The 18,392-nt window shown below is 41.3% G+C and overlaps 1 protein-coding gene across 1 annotated transcript; it reads left to right on the forward strand.

Moving 5' to 3' along the window:
• Positions 1–2,491: 2,491 nt before the first annotated feature.
• On the forward strand, positions 2,492–14,896 carry LOC142729280 (proteoglycan 3-like). The gene is made up of 6 exons (XM_075849247.1): positions 2,492–2,579; positions 10,263–10,429; positions 11,354–11,604; positions 12,740–12,874; positions 13,957–14,062; positions 14,620–14,896. The coding sequence occupies exons 2-6, from the start codon at positions 10,375–10,377 to the stop codon at positions 14,676–14,678; spliced, it is 606 nt and encodes a 201-aa protein (XP_075705362.1). The 5' UTR covers positions 2,492–2,579; positions 10,263–10,374; the 3' UTR covers positions 14,679–14,896.
• Positions 14,897–18,392: the final 3,496 nt, after the last annotated feature.

Below are 18,392 nucleotides of genomic sequence, written 5' to 3' on the forward strand. Positions count from 1 at the left end.
GTATACAGCAGTGATGTCACATCTATACACACATCACAGGGAGCAGTATACATCAGTGATATCACATCTATACACATATCACAGGGAGCAGTATACAGCAGTGATATCACATCTATACACACATCACAGGGAGCAGTATACAGCAGTGATGTCACAATAGTACACACATCATCGGGAGCAGTATACAGCAGTGATGTCACAACTATACACACATCACATGGAGCAATATACAGCACTGATGTCACAATAGTACACACATCACTGGGAGCGGCATACAGCAGTGATGTCACATCTATACACACATTACAGGGAGCAGTATACAGCAGTGATGTCACATCTATACACACATCACAGGGAGCAGTATACAGTAGTGATATTACAACTATACACACATCACAGGGAGCAGTATACAGCAGTGATGTCACAACTATATACACATCACAGGGAGCAGTATACAACAGTGATGTCACAATAGTACACACATCACAGGGAGCAGTATACAGCAGTGATATCTCATCTATACACACATCACAGGGAGCAGTATACAGTAGTGATATTACAACTATACACACATCACAGGGAGCAGTATACAGCAGTGATATCACATCTATACACACATCACAGGGAGCAGTATACAGCAGTGATGTCACATCTATACACACATCACATGGAGCAGTATACAGTACAGTAGTGATATTACAACTATACGCACATCACAGGGAGCAGTATACAGCAGTGATATCACATCTATACACATATCACAGGGAGCAGTATACAGCAGTGATGTCACATCTATACACACATCACAGGGAGCAGTATACAGCAGTGATGTCACAATAGTACACATCACAGGGAGCAGTATACAGCAGCGATGTCACAATAGTACACACATAACAGGGAGTGATATAGGTTTCCTATATATAATGTCCTGTCACCCGGATTTCCTATATATAATGTCCTACCATCCAGCTTTCCTATATATAATGCCCTGTCATCCAGCTTTCCTATATGTAATGTCCTGTCACCCAGCATTCCTATATACAATGTCCTGTCAGCCAGCTTTCCTATATGTAATGTCCTGTCATCCAGCTTTCCTATATATAGTGCCCTGTCATCCATCTTTCCTACATGTAACGTCCGGTCACCCAGCTTTCCTATATATAATTCCTGTCACCCAGCTTTCTTATATATAATGTCCTGTCACCCAGCATTCCTAAATATAATTTCCTGTCACCCAGCATTCCTAAATATAATTTCCTGTCACCCAGCTTTCCTATATTTAATGTCATGGTGTAGTAGACACTTTGCACAGGTGATGCTTGGCGTAGCAGATAACACTGGACGTAGCAGATGACACTGAACGTGGCAGATGACACTGGACGTAGCAGATGACACTGGACGTCGCAGATGACAACATGGCTCCAACACTAAGTACAGCTCAGGAACAAGCACAGTTACGGGATACAGAAAGAAGGATACGGGAACACTGGGAGCAGGATACAAGTACGGGACCATTTGCTAGACCAAGATGGGAATAAAACAACAACGTTCAGGCAAGGAGTGGAAGGGCAGAGCCCTTTATATAGTCCAGGATGAAAGGGGATAGGTTAGGAAACATTTTGTTGGTGCGCCCTAGAGGCAGGAGAGTGCAGCCGCATGTGTTGGCTTCTCCTGGGAGGGAAATGCCGACAAGCCCACGGTGTCCTGTGATTGCGGCTGCCGGTAAGTACAGCGTGCCGGCAGTCAGCGACCGCGGACTCAACAACACGCAGGCAAACTGACACCAAAACTCATACTGTTGGATAACACCTGAAGAACTAGGACTCTACACAGCCGACAAGATTCATCATTTGCTCTAATATGGGTCCTGTTAATTAGGCAATGCTACTTCAAAATTGCCGTATTTCAATATTGCTGATTTCTGTTTATGGTTTTATCAATTTTCTGACTTTTTCTATAACATTATGATATGACAGGGAGGTTAGTCGCATGTCAATAGACATATACCCACTTATCTGCTTAATTATACTTAAAATGAGGCAAAATTAAAGCAAATCTTAAAAAACAAACAAACAAAAAAAAGCATATCAACCTGCTTCAGGAGACCCGTTTTACAATAACCATATCCATACAAGTAAAAGTACAGATATTCTTTATAAACTATATTAACAATAGGGTCCTTTTTCTGTAGAATTATATTTTCATATCTCCTGACATCAGTTTTAGCAACGTGCTCTGCGGTTCTTACACAAGGTTTTAGTCCGTTGTCTTAATCTTTTTATCTCTGTTGGTCCTGTGGTCATTTTCATCAATCTGATAAAAACTGAAATACAGAAAGGATTACATAAGTTCCTTCACCACTGAGCACCACCAGTGGGGAACCAAAAATAGTAGAACTAAGAAAAAGTCATTTTATATCAGGTAAAGAAACTTTTTCAAGTTCTGTACTTTTCTTCTAGGCACAATTTGGAGAGGTCTCACCAACAGTGTTACTGGGCGCATTATCCTGCTGAAAGAGGGCACTGCCATTAAGGAATACCCTTGCCATGAAGGGGTACTTGGTTGGCAGTAATGTTCAGGTAGGTGGTGGTACGTGTCAAAGGAACTTCCACATGAATGCCGGGACCCAAAGTTTCCAGCAGAAAATTGCCCAGATCGTCACGGTGCCTCCGCCGGCTTGTCTTCTTCCCATAGTGCATCCTGGTTCCAATCTCTTCCCCCAGCTACAACGTTCACCCACCCGACCGTTTACATGATGTAAAAGAAAACGTGATTCATCAGTCCAGGCCACCTTCTTCCATTGCTCATTACTCCAATTCTGATGCTCATGTACCCATCGTAGGCACTTTTGACGGCGGGCAGGCATCAGCATGGGCACTCAGATCGGTCTGAGGCAACGCAGCCCAAAGTGCAGCAAGCTGAAAATGTTCTGCGTGTTCTGACAACTTTTGTATCACAGCCATCAGTAACTTTTTCAGCAATTTGTGCTTCATTAGCCTTTCTGTGGTATCAGACAAGACGGGCTAGCCTTCGCTCCCCACATGCGTCACTGAGCCTTGCGCGCCCATGGCACTATTGCAAGTTAACCGGTTGTCCTTCCTTGGACCACCTTTGTTAGGTACTAACCACTGCATATCCAGAACACCCCACAAGACCGGACGCTTTGGAGATGCCCTGACCCAGCCGCCTGGTCACCACAATAGATATTGTATACATCAGCAAGAGAAATAGTGAATATATAGCATACATATTGTACAGATAAGTACTGGACACTGCAGTCCAATAAATAGTGCAGATCAGGCAATACATGGTTTGCTTTGTAACATGCGCCTTCATGTTGGCGTCACTTCATAGCTTGACCATGGATATGATTTTGTTGAACGTGCTGTCTGCCCCTGTAAGGGCTGATGACGAAAAAATTATAACCAGGGCCCGCACCTTGTGTCGGAATTAAGTTTCTTTGGCCCACTAGAGGAAATAATTCTAAAGTCCACCTCCATCTATGAAGAACATGCGCACCGACACTTCTAATTGTAACATAAAGATTGTTGTTTTCATTGTACAAACTGGAGACGTTATCAATAAAAGTTTGTGAATCAACCTATAAGATAGAGTAATAGTCAATATTTTTTTAAATATTCTGGCAGCTAAAATTGCTATAGCTACATCTGGAGACGCACTGTAATTCCTCTTCATTTAGTTAAAACGAAGTTGAATTGGATTATGGTGAATGAGCGATTACACTGTATGGTCTCAGATAAGGAGCAACTCTTCCTTCAAGTATGGCAACCATGGCTCGGATATCTAGGGACGGTCTCTTAGGTATATATGGCCTCTAGGACACTCGACCCTTATTCTTCTACCTTTCCCCTGTCTTCCCTTTCCTTCTTTCCCTTCTCTTTTATATTCCCTCCCCCTATTTTATTTCCTGACCTGTAGTAATACATGGTATATTTCTGCCTGTTACAATTCCATTTGTGGGGACTACCCCCAGATGCTATTTGTACTGATTATCGCATGTTTGTTTTTTTGAAAACCTTCAATAAAAATTATTGAAACACAACCTATAAGCTATAGACTCGAGTGACATGTAATTGCCCCCAAAGTCAGCTCAAAATAGGGTTGTTTTTTGCTAGACCTTGCAATTGTATCAGAGCCTGGGACCACCGGAAGATCCTCTGGTACTCTGGCTGGCAAGTACAACACTGTCCACACTAACAGTACCGTCAAGAGTGCCCCCATTTATTAAGGGGCTCAAGTCTGAGATCTCCACTTATCAGGAGAACATGGGTCCCATTATTCCTGTTCCACAAGGCTGACGTTCTTTCTATAACTTGATAGCCTTGAATGTGCAGTCACCTTCAGTGGCGTACAGGTCGCGGTCGTAGGCGGTGTAATTTCGACTGGACCAGCATAGGAAGAGGGTCTAAACAGGGTTGGATTTAGGGGGTGCCATTGGGGGCAATTGCTCTCCCCAAACGAGTGCGGTCCCAGACTCCTCCTCAGGTTCAGGAGCTACTGCAATGGGTACTGATGGAGTCCAGCGTCTAGAGGTATTGTGCAGCGGTTCATACAGCATCCTGAAACTTTCGTCGTTAGGACCCTGTGTGTGGTGGTACCCAGAGCTGAACAGGAGCCCGGGAGTAAGGAGGGTAAACATATGAGTCTGGCCTGGGGTCTGAATCCTTTATCTTTATCTGGTTTGGGTCCGAATTTAATGGTCTGCTCTGAGTTCTGAATTCATTTAGGGGGTCTGGTCTGAATTTAGAGGTCTGGTCTTGGGTCTAAGTTAAATAAAATATCTGGTCTGGGTCTGAATATATTTTGGGGTCTAGTCTGGGGTATAAATTAATTTAGCGGTCTGGTCTGGGGTCTGTTTTAACTCTGGGTTCTGGGCTGTGGACTGAATATATTTATGGGTCGAGTCTAAGTCTAAATTAATTTAGGGAAAGGAAAAGAAGAAATTAAGAGCCCAAAATGATATACCGAACAATCCAAGTTTATTGTGTTATACATATAATACCTCACAAGACAAATATATAGTCAGATGACCGCGCCCTCCGCTTCATAAACCAGATAACATTACCTTGATTCTAAGCCAAACCGTACCCATGAAATTCGTGTACTGGGTGCAGTAACACAATAATGTTTGATCGTAACACTACCCTATTGCAGACCTACTCACAGTATTCAACAGGAAGACATCGCTGTGTGCAAAGGAGTGTAGAAAAATATACGTCAACCTTTTTATGTTTGTTTTTTGTTTGTAGGACATTTTATAAGTGTATAGAGCGTTTGGATCGTCAGTTTCCATTAGTGCCATATAGTTTAAATGGAGCACCAGGGCGCATTCCCAACCTGCACTCCATTCAATGCCTTTGTGCAGCGGACGTGTGATGGTTGGGTGGCCCAGCAGATAGACCCCCACCAATCTAACAGTTATCACCTATCCAGTGGATAGGTAATAACTTCTTGTGCCCGGAATACCCCTTGAAGTCTAGATCCCCAAGTCATTCCCCCCCAAACAGGTAACAATGAAACATCTGGAGAGCAAGAAATCCTGGCGTAATACTGAACCTCCCTACTCATATGCATCACACCCACCTCTTTCCAGTGCAAATGGTTCACGTCATGCTGGAAGTCCAATTGTCGAGCAGCTGTCAGCTCATAAGGTACCTCAAAACACATAGGAGTGGCCCAAAACCCAGACCAGACACTCCGGTGAACCTGTAATAAATCGTAACACAACAAGAGGACGGCGCATGCAGGACACCGAGGCCAACCAGACATACAATGAACGTGGAACATAAACTGTAATAAATGATGCACATTCAATCTGAAAAGATCAGACTCACACCCACCAATCATCTAAACTACATTCACACCCAGCCGCCACCGAGATCCGAGATGCCCCAGTGACAGATCTAATCCTGAAGGAGTGGGCACTAAAATCAGCAGTTTTCTCACTGGCTGCAGAAAGACGCACCTGAACACAGTGACAAACTGGCAAGAAGAAAGGGCTGACCCATCATCATACAAGAACAGAGATCCATCCACTCGTGGCCTTCGCCCTAGGAAGTCATCCCAACACTGGGCACATGCTGGAACCTGGCGTTGCAAACCATGTCACATCCACCCCTCTGCCGAGCTGATCCATCTTGGACCTAAGTAACCTGCAACCAATCTGATTATTCTGCCTCTGTGTGTGTCCCACCTGCTCCAGACTGGTAAGCCGAAACCAGCTCCCCGACCGTAAAGACCCCCAAAGAAGCCAACAAAAATGATGAATGAAAATCTCAGATAACGATCTCCATGCATAACAACATCTCATACAATGCGTGCCGCCGAGGGTCCCTTGACATCTTTCACTGCCACCTTTACCCCTTCATCATTTGGTACCATGAAAAGACTTTATCCTATCAGGTTCTTCTGGTAACTTAGTAAAAAGATGAGCACTGTCAGCGACTTATTACCAAATGCTGCACCTAAAAAAAAACAGCAACTGCAGAACGACATCCCATTGCAAACCACAGGCCTTACTGACAAACCTCTCCCAATATCTCCATATTCCTGTGTAAGCCGCCCACATGGAACTACTTACAGACTGGCGGATTAAGTCTCCCACTGTCCTAACCTCAAACTCCATAGATGACCTGGGAACTGTATTCCCACTGCTCGACTCCCAGTGCCAAATGGCAGAATCTGGGCAACTAGAAACGAGACAACGAATCAGCAATTTTATTAGTCAAACCGGGTACGAGTATGGCAATAAAATAACTATTCACAGACAACACAACATCAGGTACCTCAGTAAACACAACTTCATTGGAGGGGCTGTCTGTTTATTGAGTGCCTGCACAACTGTTAGATTGTCGCAATGGAAACAAACACTCCGATTGCATAAACTATCGCAATACCTCCCACGCCACCATAATAAGAGAGAGCTCAGGGAAGGCCAGGTTTTTTAAAAAAAACTCCCTTGGCTTCAACTCCGCACACCACTGACCATCAAAATAACCTCAAAATCCTAAGGAACCTATTGCATCGGTACAAAAATCCAAAGAGTCACTTGAGACCACCCATTCTAACCAAACTGACCTCCCATTGTACTGTGCTAAAACCTTCTCCCATAGTGGTGGCTAGACGCCTACAAAAAGTTTGGCCCATGGGAATGATGCAACACGCGAAGTTCAGCTTATCCATCAACGGTTGTACCTGACGAAGCCTGATCTTCCGCACTTGCCACGCTAGATTTACCAACTGCTGCAAAACCTGAAGTCTGGCATCCGACCACTGTCTCTGGGAACTTTATACCGGTAGCAGGGCCCTCTGTGCCCTGAATCTCTTAAAAACAAGGCGAACCGTTTCCAGCAGGTTAACACTCAAAACCCAGACGGACCCCCACACAAAAAGGTGTCTAATTAGAGCAACACAGACATCAAACCAGACTCCGCTCTGACCACGCATTCCAAAATAAGTGCTAAAAGTCACAGAAGAAAAAGATGTGGTGCAGCCCATGAGCAAACAACAATCAACATAAAAATTTTTTGCCATTAAAAGGGTTTTCCCATGAGGGACGTTTATGTCATATCCACAGCATACATCATAAATATATAGATACAGGTCCCACCTCTGGGACCCGCACCAATCCCTAGAACGGGGTCACCTAAACCCCGTTCTAGCTTTTTGTGCCCACGCTGCCTCCTGGCCACTTCCTGATTACATGGTCGGAGCTCTTTCCATAACTCCCATAGAACTAAATAGTAGTTACGGAAAAAGAGTAGCTCAGCGAGTCCTGCTCTTTCCGTAACTCCCGACCATGTAATCAGTAAGTGGCCGGGAGGCAGCATGAGCACAAAAACTAGAACGGGGCTTAGGGAGCCCCATTCTATAGATAGGTGCCATCCCAGAGGTGGGACCCGCATCTATCTGACATTTATGACCTATCCTTGGGATATGTCATAAATGTCCCTCAAACAAAAGAGGCATTTCTCTGAGATTCAGGTTGAGTCCAATACACCGTCCTAGTTTGATGGAGTAGTGGGCTTTCCGTCCAGCCAGACAGTCCATGCTTTGGGCTTCTTGATTAGCCTAATTAGGTGTCAGCTGGGAGAGCTCAGTAAATAAGCTCTTCCCATAGTGCTCCCAGTCTGGGGAAGTCAGGCTCCGCAAGGCCTGTGAGAGAAACTGGTTCTTGTTTTGGGGCATTGGGCAGTAGGCCCGGGGTCTCACAGTAAGGGACACTGTATGTGTGTAGTTAGAGGCTGCACGGTCTAGGGTCTACTTTTGCATTGTGTTGTAAACTGCTTTGCTGTGTTTGAGGATAATAAAGTTGGTTGTGGCCAGTTTAAAACCTAATCCACTGTGTTGAAGTGGGAACTTTCTTAGTGTGCCAACCTTCATACCATGGAGAAGGTAGCCCTAACTTGCCCCCGAGTTGTCACAATACGTTCCAGGGGTATGATGTGGATGAAGATTTACCAGGGCTGGGTATGCAGTAGAGAGACTCCGGTCCCGGAGCACGGCGTGGTAAATACGTTACAGTGCCCCCTTCTGCCCGGGAACTGGAATGTGTCTATAGCGATAAGTGTACATATGAGTGTGAGGACGTAAATTGGGCACTCGCAAGCTTCTTGTCTTATCACAGGATACCCCCTCTTCATTAAGATCTAGAGGTTCTGCAGTGTATCTCGGGGTGCACAATGAGCCCCAGATTGTACAATAGTCTCTTGCCTTTGCTTAATGTATGTAAACTCACCACCTGCCTTGAGCAGGAGGAGGAGGACACTGAAAGGCAGTATGGGCAAGAGAGGGAAAGGGAGGCCGTGCGAGCATCAAGCTCCGCTCCGCATAGAAGAACATTCTGTCACTGACTGGCATCCCCTTGTGAGCTGTGGAAGGTGGCCCAGGACCCCCTACAATGCATTAAAAAAAACTTAGGGGTTATTCAACTTGTAATAAACTTTTAAAAACAGCTGCAAATGACGTGGTCTCAGTAGTCCCGTGCCGTATTCCTGGCACCGTGGCTCCCGTTTTTGAATGGTGATATTGTTGGTATGGCACGTGACCACTGAGGCCGCTTGTAAACTAACACCAGAAGGACCACTGGAGCGCCAGTGCTGGATCATTGTGAAAAGGAATAGAGTATTGTTTTTCTTTTTGTTTTATTACATTCGTATCTGTATTCAAAAATGTTTTACATGCTGGATAACCTCTTTAATTATAGGGTTAAACAGCGGCAGGCCAGGGGACCTACTAGAGCGGCCCACCGGGAACCTGCTGCTAGGGAAGATTGTCGGTTCAGGTCTGGTTATAGGTGAAATGTGCTGCCTGGTTGGTTATTTCTAAATATTGTACGAAGCAGACTATAACAGATGGGCTGCAGAATCAAGGGGCCAAAGTGGTCTGGGCAGCAAAATCTGCAGTCTTTGGGAGAAATCATGTTGATGGTCTGAATGGAGAAAAAACAGGAAAGAGGGACTCCAATTAGAGGCGACGTCACCAGTGAGTTACTGGATGTAATTGTGTATTCTATATTTTGTGTGTGTGTATACATATCTATATATATATATATATATATATATATATATATATATATATATATATATACACTATTGTTGTGGGGGTGCTCTAATTGGATTGCCACCTGCACAGCCTGTCTGTGAACCTGCTGATCTGGGCAGTCGATAAGGTTGCTTTGTCTGGATCTCTTGTTAAGGTGGGGTAGAAGCAGGTTCTTGGCAAAGTGAGTGACATTGGACCACAGGAGTAAAAGGGCTAGAAAGATTTTACATAAATGAATTAATGCATGAATTTTAAATTGCACATATATTTAATAAGGGGAGAGCGTGTATGTATGAATGAATCCATAAATAATACATAGAAGTGGTGACACAATGTGTTTGGGTATACTGGGGGGGGGGGGTCCAAAATTTGCCAGGCCCCACAGGACTCTAGTTACACCATTGGTCACCTCTCTATTCTTCAACTGAAGTAATTCCCCTGATACATGTGTGTCCCGGAGGTGGTGCACCCACCTATTTCAGATATTAATGGCATGTCCTGTGGATGGGGCTATCCCTTTTAAATACATTATATGGATCTATTTATGGTGTTATTTTAAATGAATTTAACACGTTTGTCTTATAACAGCCTAAATTAGGCAAATACTAAGAAACATGAGTTCACATTAAAGTTTGGACCGTTAAACTTAGGTAATCCTTTAGGCTGGTATTATCTGATTTTGCACCATTTCTTATCAGCTTCCCGGGCTAATGATCAGGTTCCTAAAATACAGCTATAAAAGAGAAGACCTTAAACATAAGAACACAGCTGAACAAGACCTTCAGAAGTGTGAGAAGACACCTAGAAGACATGTTGAGCCTTCTACTGCTGCTTTTGGTGGGGACCACCTTTGCCCAAGAATCTGGTGAGTTCATAATAGATAAATTATTCTTGATGTTGCTGCTCAATCAGATCAGTTGTCTTGGCTAGTAGGATAGTGGTCACTGCTGGGGTGGAAAATTTATTTTATTACGTCAAGACATCTTAGATCTCTCAGATTGACTATTTTTTGGCCACTGTTTATACATAGATACTTTTCCACATATCCATGTTCAACCAGGCCAAGCTAATGTTACACATATATTAGGATTATCTTCAAGATTTAGTTTTTCCAAGCTAAATAAAGTCAAGACCTCAGATACCATTTATTTACTGTAGTTATTCACTCACCTTTGACTCCTCTCCAGCTTTATATACTTTTAAAGTGTGGAGCCCAAAACTGCGCCTCATATTCAAACCAAGAGCTTACAGGGAATTTATAGAGGGGCAATATTATATTTGAATCACTTCTTTTTCTCTCCTTTTAAACTCCATAAAATCCAATTTGCTTTTGCAGCTGCTGCCTGACATTGAGTGCCGCTGCTTAACAGACTTGTAACCAAAATAACCAGGTCCTACTCTTGTTCTGTTATGGCAAGTTGTATTCCAATACACAGCCATGCCATTACCACTACTTGTACATTACTTTACATTCATAGCCATTACATTTTATCTGCCACCTTCTTGCCAATGCTGCCAGCTCATCAAAGTCTTTTTTGTAATTTTTTACAATTAAGATGAGTTTTAAGTATCCATCAAAATTTGTGTCATCAGCATAAACTAACACTTTTGTATTCTGTCTCCAGGGTCATTAGTCAAAAGATTATTTCAGTTCAATTGTCTGGAATTGCCCTTTTATGATAAAGAAGTTCCTTAATCCAACATCCAAAAATCAACTAACTCCTTTAAGGAGCCAATAACCCTACAGTAGAAGTTGTGTTCTTCAATTATAATATTTTTTTGTTCACAGGAGATTATGCTGAGGAAAACTTTGATCAGTTAATTAAAGTGACCAATGATGAAGGTAATAACTTTGAGTCATTTGATGAAGCCAACGATGAGAAAGAGGACGAGTGTGATGAAAATGGCTTGTCTCTGAGTCAGGAAAGTGACAATATTGAGCCGGATGTTACTGAGAAAGCAGAAGATGCTGTCTGTCCTGATAAAGGAACATGCAGCTACCATGTCTTTTTCGCCTCTAGGACCTTCCAAAGAGCCCGGGTATGTTTATATGTCTAATTACAAAGCCCTAAAAATTGTGTCAAATTGTGTAAGGATACAATATATTCACCTATGAAACCAACTTTTCATTGTGTTCATTTTCTCTAACCTGGCAATTTGTTAATTTGCCCATAATAGTCACAAGTGCTAAGATGAGGTGTAGCCAGGTGACTATAGCATGTGGGGCTATAACAGGAAAAGCAACAGGTGGGATCGAAGCTAACTTTGATCCCACCCATTACAGCAGGAGCCTGGCTGTCTATAGACAAGCTATGATTAAGGACCTCACTGGTCTGAAACGCGTAAGCGTAGTCCCGGGTGTTAGGGATCTGCCAGGTACTACATCTAGGTATACTCCTGGGATTAATCAATCCACACCTGAGGCCAGACCTGTTAGACTGACACCGTCTCCCACCAACCAGGGTGGCAGGCTCAGGAGTGGGAGAGCCTATCGCGGCCTGGTCAGTCGGAGTTAGCTCCGCCCCCTGTCCTTTATTTGCCAACTTCTCGGTCGTCGCTAAGCCTCTTACGGACCTTACTCGCAACTATTTTGCGAGTAAGGTCCGTAAGAGGCTTAGCGACGACCGAGAAGTTGGCAAATAAAGGACAGGGGGCGGAGCTAACTCCGACTGACCAGGCCGCGATAGGCTCTCCCACTCCTGAGCCTGCCACCCTGGTTGGTGGGAGACGGTGTCAGTCTAACAGGTCTGGCCTCAGGTGTGGATTGATTAATCCCAGGAGTATACCTAGACGTAGTACCTGGCAGATCCCTAACACCGGGATTCTTTGTTTTAACCTTTTTGTTTTAAACATGACCTAATAAACCTTAGAACTTTTATTGTGAGTGCTGGATATACCTACACTATACACCACTATTGTCTATAGACAGCCCGACACTTGCTCTAGCCGGCACGGGACACTTGTGTCAGGCTTATGTCACAGCGCCGCCTGTTCACGGCATAAGTACCCTTAATGACTTCACAAAAAGGCATATCGGTGGTCAATAAAGGGTTAAGGGTTTGTAACTAATATCTCTTATATACTATACACACATACGCTATTACTATTATATAACTAGACCGATATTGTGATTTAAAATGAACATTGTTTTTTTCTATTTCTTTTTCTTTTTTAGCGTATCTGCCGTTGTCGGAGAGGAAATTTGAGCTCCATTCATAGCTATGGAACAAATAATTTCTTAAGAAGATTCCTGAGGAAAACCTGTAGGAACATCAGCTATGTTTGGATTGGTGTTTGGAAGAGAAATACAGTATGTACAGCCACGTTTTCTATGTGTTCTTGTGTCCTCTTCCAATGAATGTTTTTTCATTTCTATGGGGCCCCATGGAAAGATATGATACGGGACACCCTACCAGGGCTTGATAATCACACCCCACCATCCTGAGACATGGGCGCCCAATACTTATTACCCTTTCCCATTACAATTGGAGAACAGAAGGTCTGTGTATATTTTCACAGCCCATATAAAAGAGGAATAGGGCAGACGGTGCCGGACTTCATTCTCATGGGACCCATATCATCTCTACCGGATGTATGCCCCTGTATGATAGATATATGAACTATCTTTAGGGCAGAGTTCCCTGCTTTCCATCTGTATAAAATTCTAGATACCTGCAATCGCCAGCCAATATTTTATCACTTAACTCTATAGAATTGTGAAGGTATCGGATTATTCCGAGCGCTGTAACACAAAAACCGAGCTCCAGCCCCCTATAAAGATGTGCAGTTCACTTTCTGGGAACACAAAATCTGCCAACCGGCATGAGTTCCAAAAAATCTTTCAGGACCCTCATGCTCTGTTACGACGACTAGGCAACAATGACGTCATGTCCATAGTTATGTGATGTCACGTGGCTGCACCATCCAATGCATTTAGACCCCACCGACATTTACCACAGTGGTGTGTCGCCCGTGGGATGTAGAGCTCCGGAGCAGCCATTAAACAATGAAGTATTGTGATCTGACATCAATATGGAGGCATCATCGCTTCGGCCTGGTCACCAGTGTACGGAGGAATTTTGACTGTAAGTATATTGTAGCCCTATTTACCAGGCTGGTGGTATTTTTGGAAACTGAAAAAACCCTATAAGAAGTCCATGGCCCTTACTGCCCCCGACAATTCAGCCTCCCTTTGACACTGATATATGGAGGTAATGAAAGGACTTTTTAAGAAATTAAAGTCACTAAGTTTTATTTTTTTTTAGAAATAGTATTGAATGACTGAAGGAGAAGCCGACACTGTGTGCCACATGACAAAATCAACTTTTCATCTTTTTATTTTTTTTATTCTTTTAACTCTATACTTTTGTTTTAAACATAATTTATTTTTAGTGTTTTCCATACCGGAATATTGATCGAAGCCGACTGGATTATGCCAACTGGGCATCGGGACAACGCAAATCCTATGGACGATGGTGTGTTGCCATGAATTTACACAGTAAGTACAGATGAAATGGTGACAATTTGCTTTTCCGCACGGTAATGAGCCTTCTACGGATGAGAAAATCTGCAGTTTCTCATTTTTCTATACGGATTAGAAAACCCCGTCCACATTTATTGTACTGTAAATTGCTGCGGATTTGCGGTGTGAAGTCCGCACGACAAATCCTCAGCGATCACGCCACGTGGGATCATGGCCTTACTGTGAGAGCTACTTGCAGTGTTTTATATCAGCATCACTATGGAACTTCTCTACCTTTATATTTATATGACTTTTTATTTTTTTGGGGAAACGCAGATTTCGGTCTGTAAATAAGGGGACTCTGACATTTATCATCTAATAGGGTCTATATAGTCCAATTTAAATTTCTTCCAGCAGTCAATGCAAGCATAGAAACTACCATTGCTATCAATTGGTGTACACAGCTCCGATGCAGACTTATGTATTCACATAGTTAGAGACTAGAAACAAACCCTAAGCACAGTGAAATCCTGCAGTCATGTTTTACTTTCTCTGGTCCTCTTCTAATCTTAACCCTTTTATCTTCCTCTCAGCCGGCCAGTGGTTCTCTTTGAGATGCCGCACTCGATTGCCATTCCTCTGCACCTTCTGAGCATCAACCCAGCTCTTCACCCTTTACGCACCAGCTTTAAATGAATGTAACCCTGAAGACATATAAAGAAATTGTTTACCACGCGCAGGTGTTGGATTAGTAGCGGAGTCTTGTCATTTCAAAGTCTCTGGCCTCCCCTAATTGTTTCATAAGCATGCGCTGTTCATGTTCCAACTACCTACTCTTCTGCTATGTAGCTAATAATAAAAGTATAATTTCCATGCAACTGAATAAACTATGATTTATTTTCTTATTGACAGCTATCTGTAGTAAACCTCTGCTTATAACTAGTAACAAATAAGCAAAGCAGCAGCGCTCAATGTCAAGCAGCTGCTGCTAAAGCAAATAGGATTTTAGAGTGTATAAAAAGAGAGATAAAAACCGGTGATTTAAATGTAATATCACCTCCTGTATAATGTAATATCACCTCCTCTATAATGTAATATCACCTCCTCTATAATGTAATATCACCTCCTCTATAATGTAATATCACCTCATCTATAATGTAATATCGCCTCCTCTATAATGTAATATCACCTCCTCTATAATGTAATGTCACCTCCTCTATAATGTAATATCGCCTCCTCTATAATGTAATATCACCTCCTCTATAATGTAATATCGCCTCCTCTATAATGTAATATCTCCTCCTCTATAATGTAATATCACCGCCTCTATAATGTAATATCACCTCCTCTATAATGTAATATCACCTCCTCTATAATGTAATATCTCCTCCTCTATAATGTAATATCACCTCCTCTATAATGTAATATCACCTCCTCTATAATGTAATATCACCTCCTCTATAATGTAATATCACCTCCTCTATAATGTAATATCACCTCCTCTATAATGTAATATCATCTCCTCTATAATGTAATATCACCCCCTCTATAATGTAATATCACCCCCTCTATAATGTAATATCGCCTCCTCTATAATGTAATATCACCCCCTCTATAATGTAATATCACCTCCTCTATAATGTAATATCACCCCCTCTATAATGTAATATCACCCCCTCTATAATGTAATATCACCACCTCTATAATGTAATATCACCTCCTCTATAATGTAATATCGCCCCCTCTATAATGTAATATCTCCTCCTCTATAATGTAATATCACCTCCTGTATAATGTAATATCACCTCCTCTATAATGTAATATCACCTCCTGTATAATGTAATATCACCCCTCTATAATGTAATATCACCTCCTCTATAATGTAATATCACCCCCTCTATAATGTAATATCACCTCCTCTATAATGTAATATCACCCCCTCTATAATGTAATATCACCCCCTCTATAATGTAATATCACCCCCTCTATAATGTAATATCACCTCCTCTATAATGTAATATCACCTCCTCTATAATGTAATATCACCTCCTCTATAATGTAATATCACCTCCTCTATAATGTAATATCACCCCTCTATAATGTAATATCACCTCCTCTATAATGTAATATCACCTCCTCTATAATGTAATATCACCTCCTCTATAATGTAATATCATCTCCTCTATAATTTAATATCACCTCCTCTATAATGTAATGTCACCTCCTCTATAATGTAATATCACCTCCTCTATAATGTAATATCACCTCCTCTATAATGTAATATCACCTCCTCTATAATGTAACATCACCCCCTCTATAATGTAATATCACCTCCTCTATAATGTAATATCACCTCCTCTATAATGTAATATCACCCCCTCTATAATGTAATATCACCTCCTCTATAATGTAATATCACCTCCTCTATAATGTAATATCACCTCCTCTATAATGTAATATCTCCTCCTCTATAATGTAATATCACCCCCTCTATAATGTAATATCACCTCCTCTATAATGTAATATCACCCCCTCTATAATGTAATATTACCTCCTCTATAATGTAATATCACCCCCTCTATAATGTAATATCACCTCCTCTATAATGTAATATCATCTCCTCTATAATGTAATATCACCTCCTCTATAATGTAATATCACCCCCTCTATAATGTAATATCACCTCCTCTATAATGTAATATCATCTCCTCTATAATATAATATCTCCTCCTCTATAATGTAATATCACCTCCTCTATAATGTAATATCACCTCCTCTATAATGTAATATCACCTCCTCTATAATGTAATATCACCTCCTCTATAATGTAATATCATCTCCTCTATAATGTAATATCACCTCCTCTATAATGTAATATCACCTCCTCTATAATGTAATATCACCTCCTCTATAATGTAATATCACCCCCTCTATAATGTAATATCACCTCCTCTATAATGTAATATCACCCCCTCTATAATGTAATATTACCTCTCTATAAATGTAATATCATCTCCTCTATAATGTAATATCACCTCCTCTATAATGTAATATCACCCCCTCTATAATGTAATATCACATCCTCTATAATGTAATATCACCCCCTCTATAATGTAATATCACCACCTCTATAATGTAATATCACCTCCTCTATAATGTAATATCACCTCCTCTATAATGTAATATCACCTCCTCTATAATGTAATATCACCTCCTCTATAATGTAATATCACCCCTCTATAATGTAATATCACCTCCTCTATAATGTAATATCACCTCCTTTATAATGTAATATCACCTGCTCTATAATGTAATATCAACCCCTCTATAATGTAATATCACCCCTCTATAATGTAATATCGCCTCCTCTATAATGTAATATCACCTCCTCTATAATGTAATGTCACCTCCTCTATAATGTAATATCACCCCCTCTATAATGTAATATCACCTCCTCTATAATGTAATATCACCCCCTCTATAATGTAATATCACCCCCTCTATAATGTAATATCACCCCCTCTATAATGTAATATCACCTCCTCTATAATGTAATATCACCTCCTCTATAATGTAATATCACCTCCTCTATAATGTAATATCACCTCCTCTATAATGTAATATCACCTCCTCTATAATGTAATGTCACCTCCTCTATAATGTAATATCACCTCCTCTATAATGTAATATCACCCCCTCTATAATGTAATATCACCTCCTCTATAATGTAATATCACCTCCTCTATAATGTAATATCACCCACTCTATAATGTAATATCGCCTCCTCTATAATGTAATATCACCTCCTCTATAATGTAATATAACCTCCTCTATAATGTAATATAACCTCCTCTATAATGTAATATCACCTCCTCTATAATGTAATATCACCTCCTCTATAATGTAATATCACCCCTCTATAATGTAATATCACCCCCTCTATAATGTAATATCACCCCTCTATAATGTAATATCACCTCCTCTATAATGTAATATCACCTCCTCTATAATGTAATATCACCCCCTCTATAATGTAATATCACCTCCTCTATAATGTAATACCACCTCCTCTATAATGTAATATCACCTCCTCTATAATGTAATATCACCACCTCTATAATGTAATATTACCTCCTCTATAATGTAATATCACCTCCTCTATAATGTACTATCACCTCCTCTATAATATAATATCACCTCCTCTATAATGTAATATCACCCCCTCTATAATGTAATATCACCTCCTATATAATGTAATATCGCCTCCTCTATAATGTAATATCACCCCCTCTATAATGTAATATCACCTCCTCTATAATGTAATATCACCTCCTCTATAATGTAATATCACCTCCTCTATAATGTA

The sequence above is a fragment of the Rhinoderma darwinii genome, unplaced genomic scaffold (genome assembly GCF_050947455.1).
Source record: "Rhinoderma darwinii isolate aRhiDar2 unplaced genomic scaffold, aRhiDar2.hap1 Scaffold_717, whole genome shotgun sequence".
Taxonomy (NCBI): Eukaryota; Metazoa; Chordata; class Amphibia; order Anura; family Rhinodermatidae; genus Rhinoderma; species Rhinoderma darwinii.

Bases quoted from the DNA above. Each gene is read 5' to 3' on its own strand.
- LOC142729280 (XM_075849247.1), top strand. From the start codon at position 10,375: ATGTTGAGCCTTCTACTGCTGCTTTTGGTGGGGACCACCTTTGCCCAA. The intron at 11,605-12,739 runs GTATGTTTATAT...TTTCTTTTTTAG, and splicing joins GGACCTTCCAAAGAGCCCGG to CGTATCTGCCGTTGTCGGAG. The intron at 14,063-14,619 runs GTAAGTACAGAT...TCTTCCTCTCAG, and splicing joins TGTTGCCATGAATTTACACA to CCGGCCAGTGGTTCTCTTTG.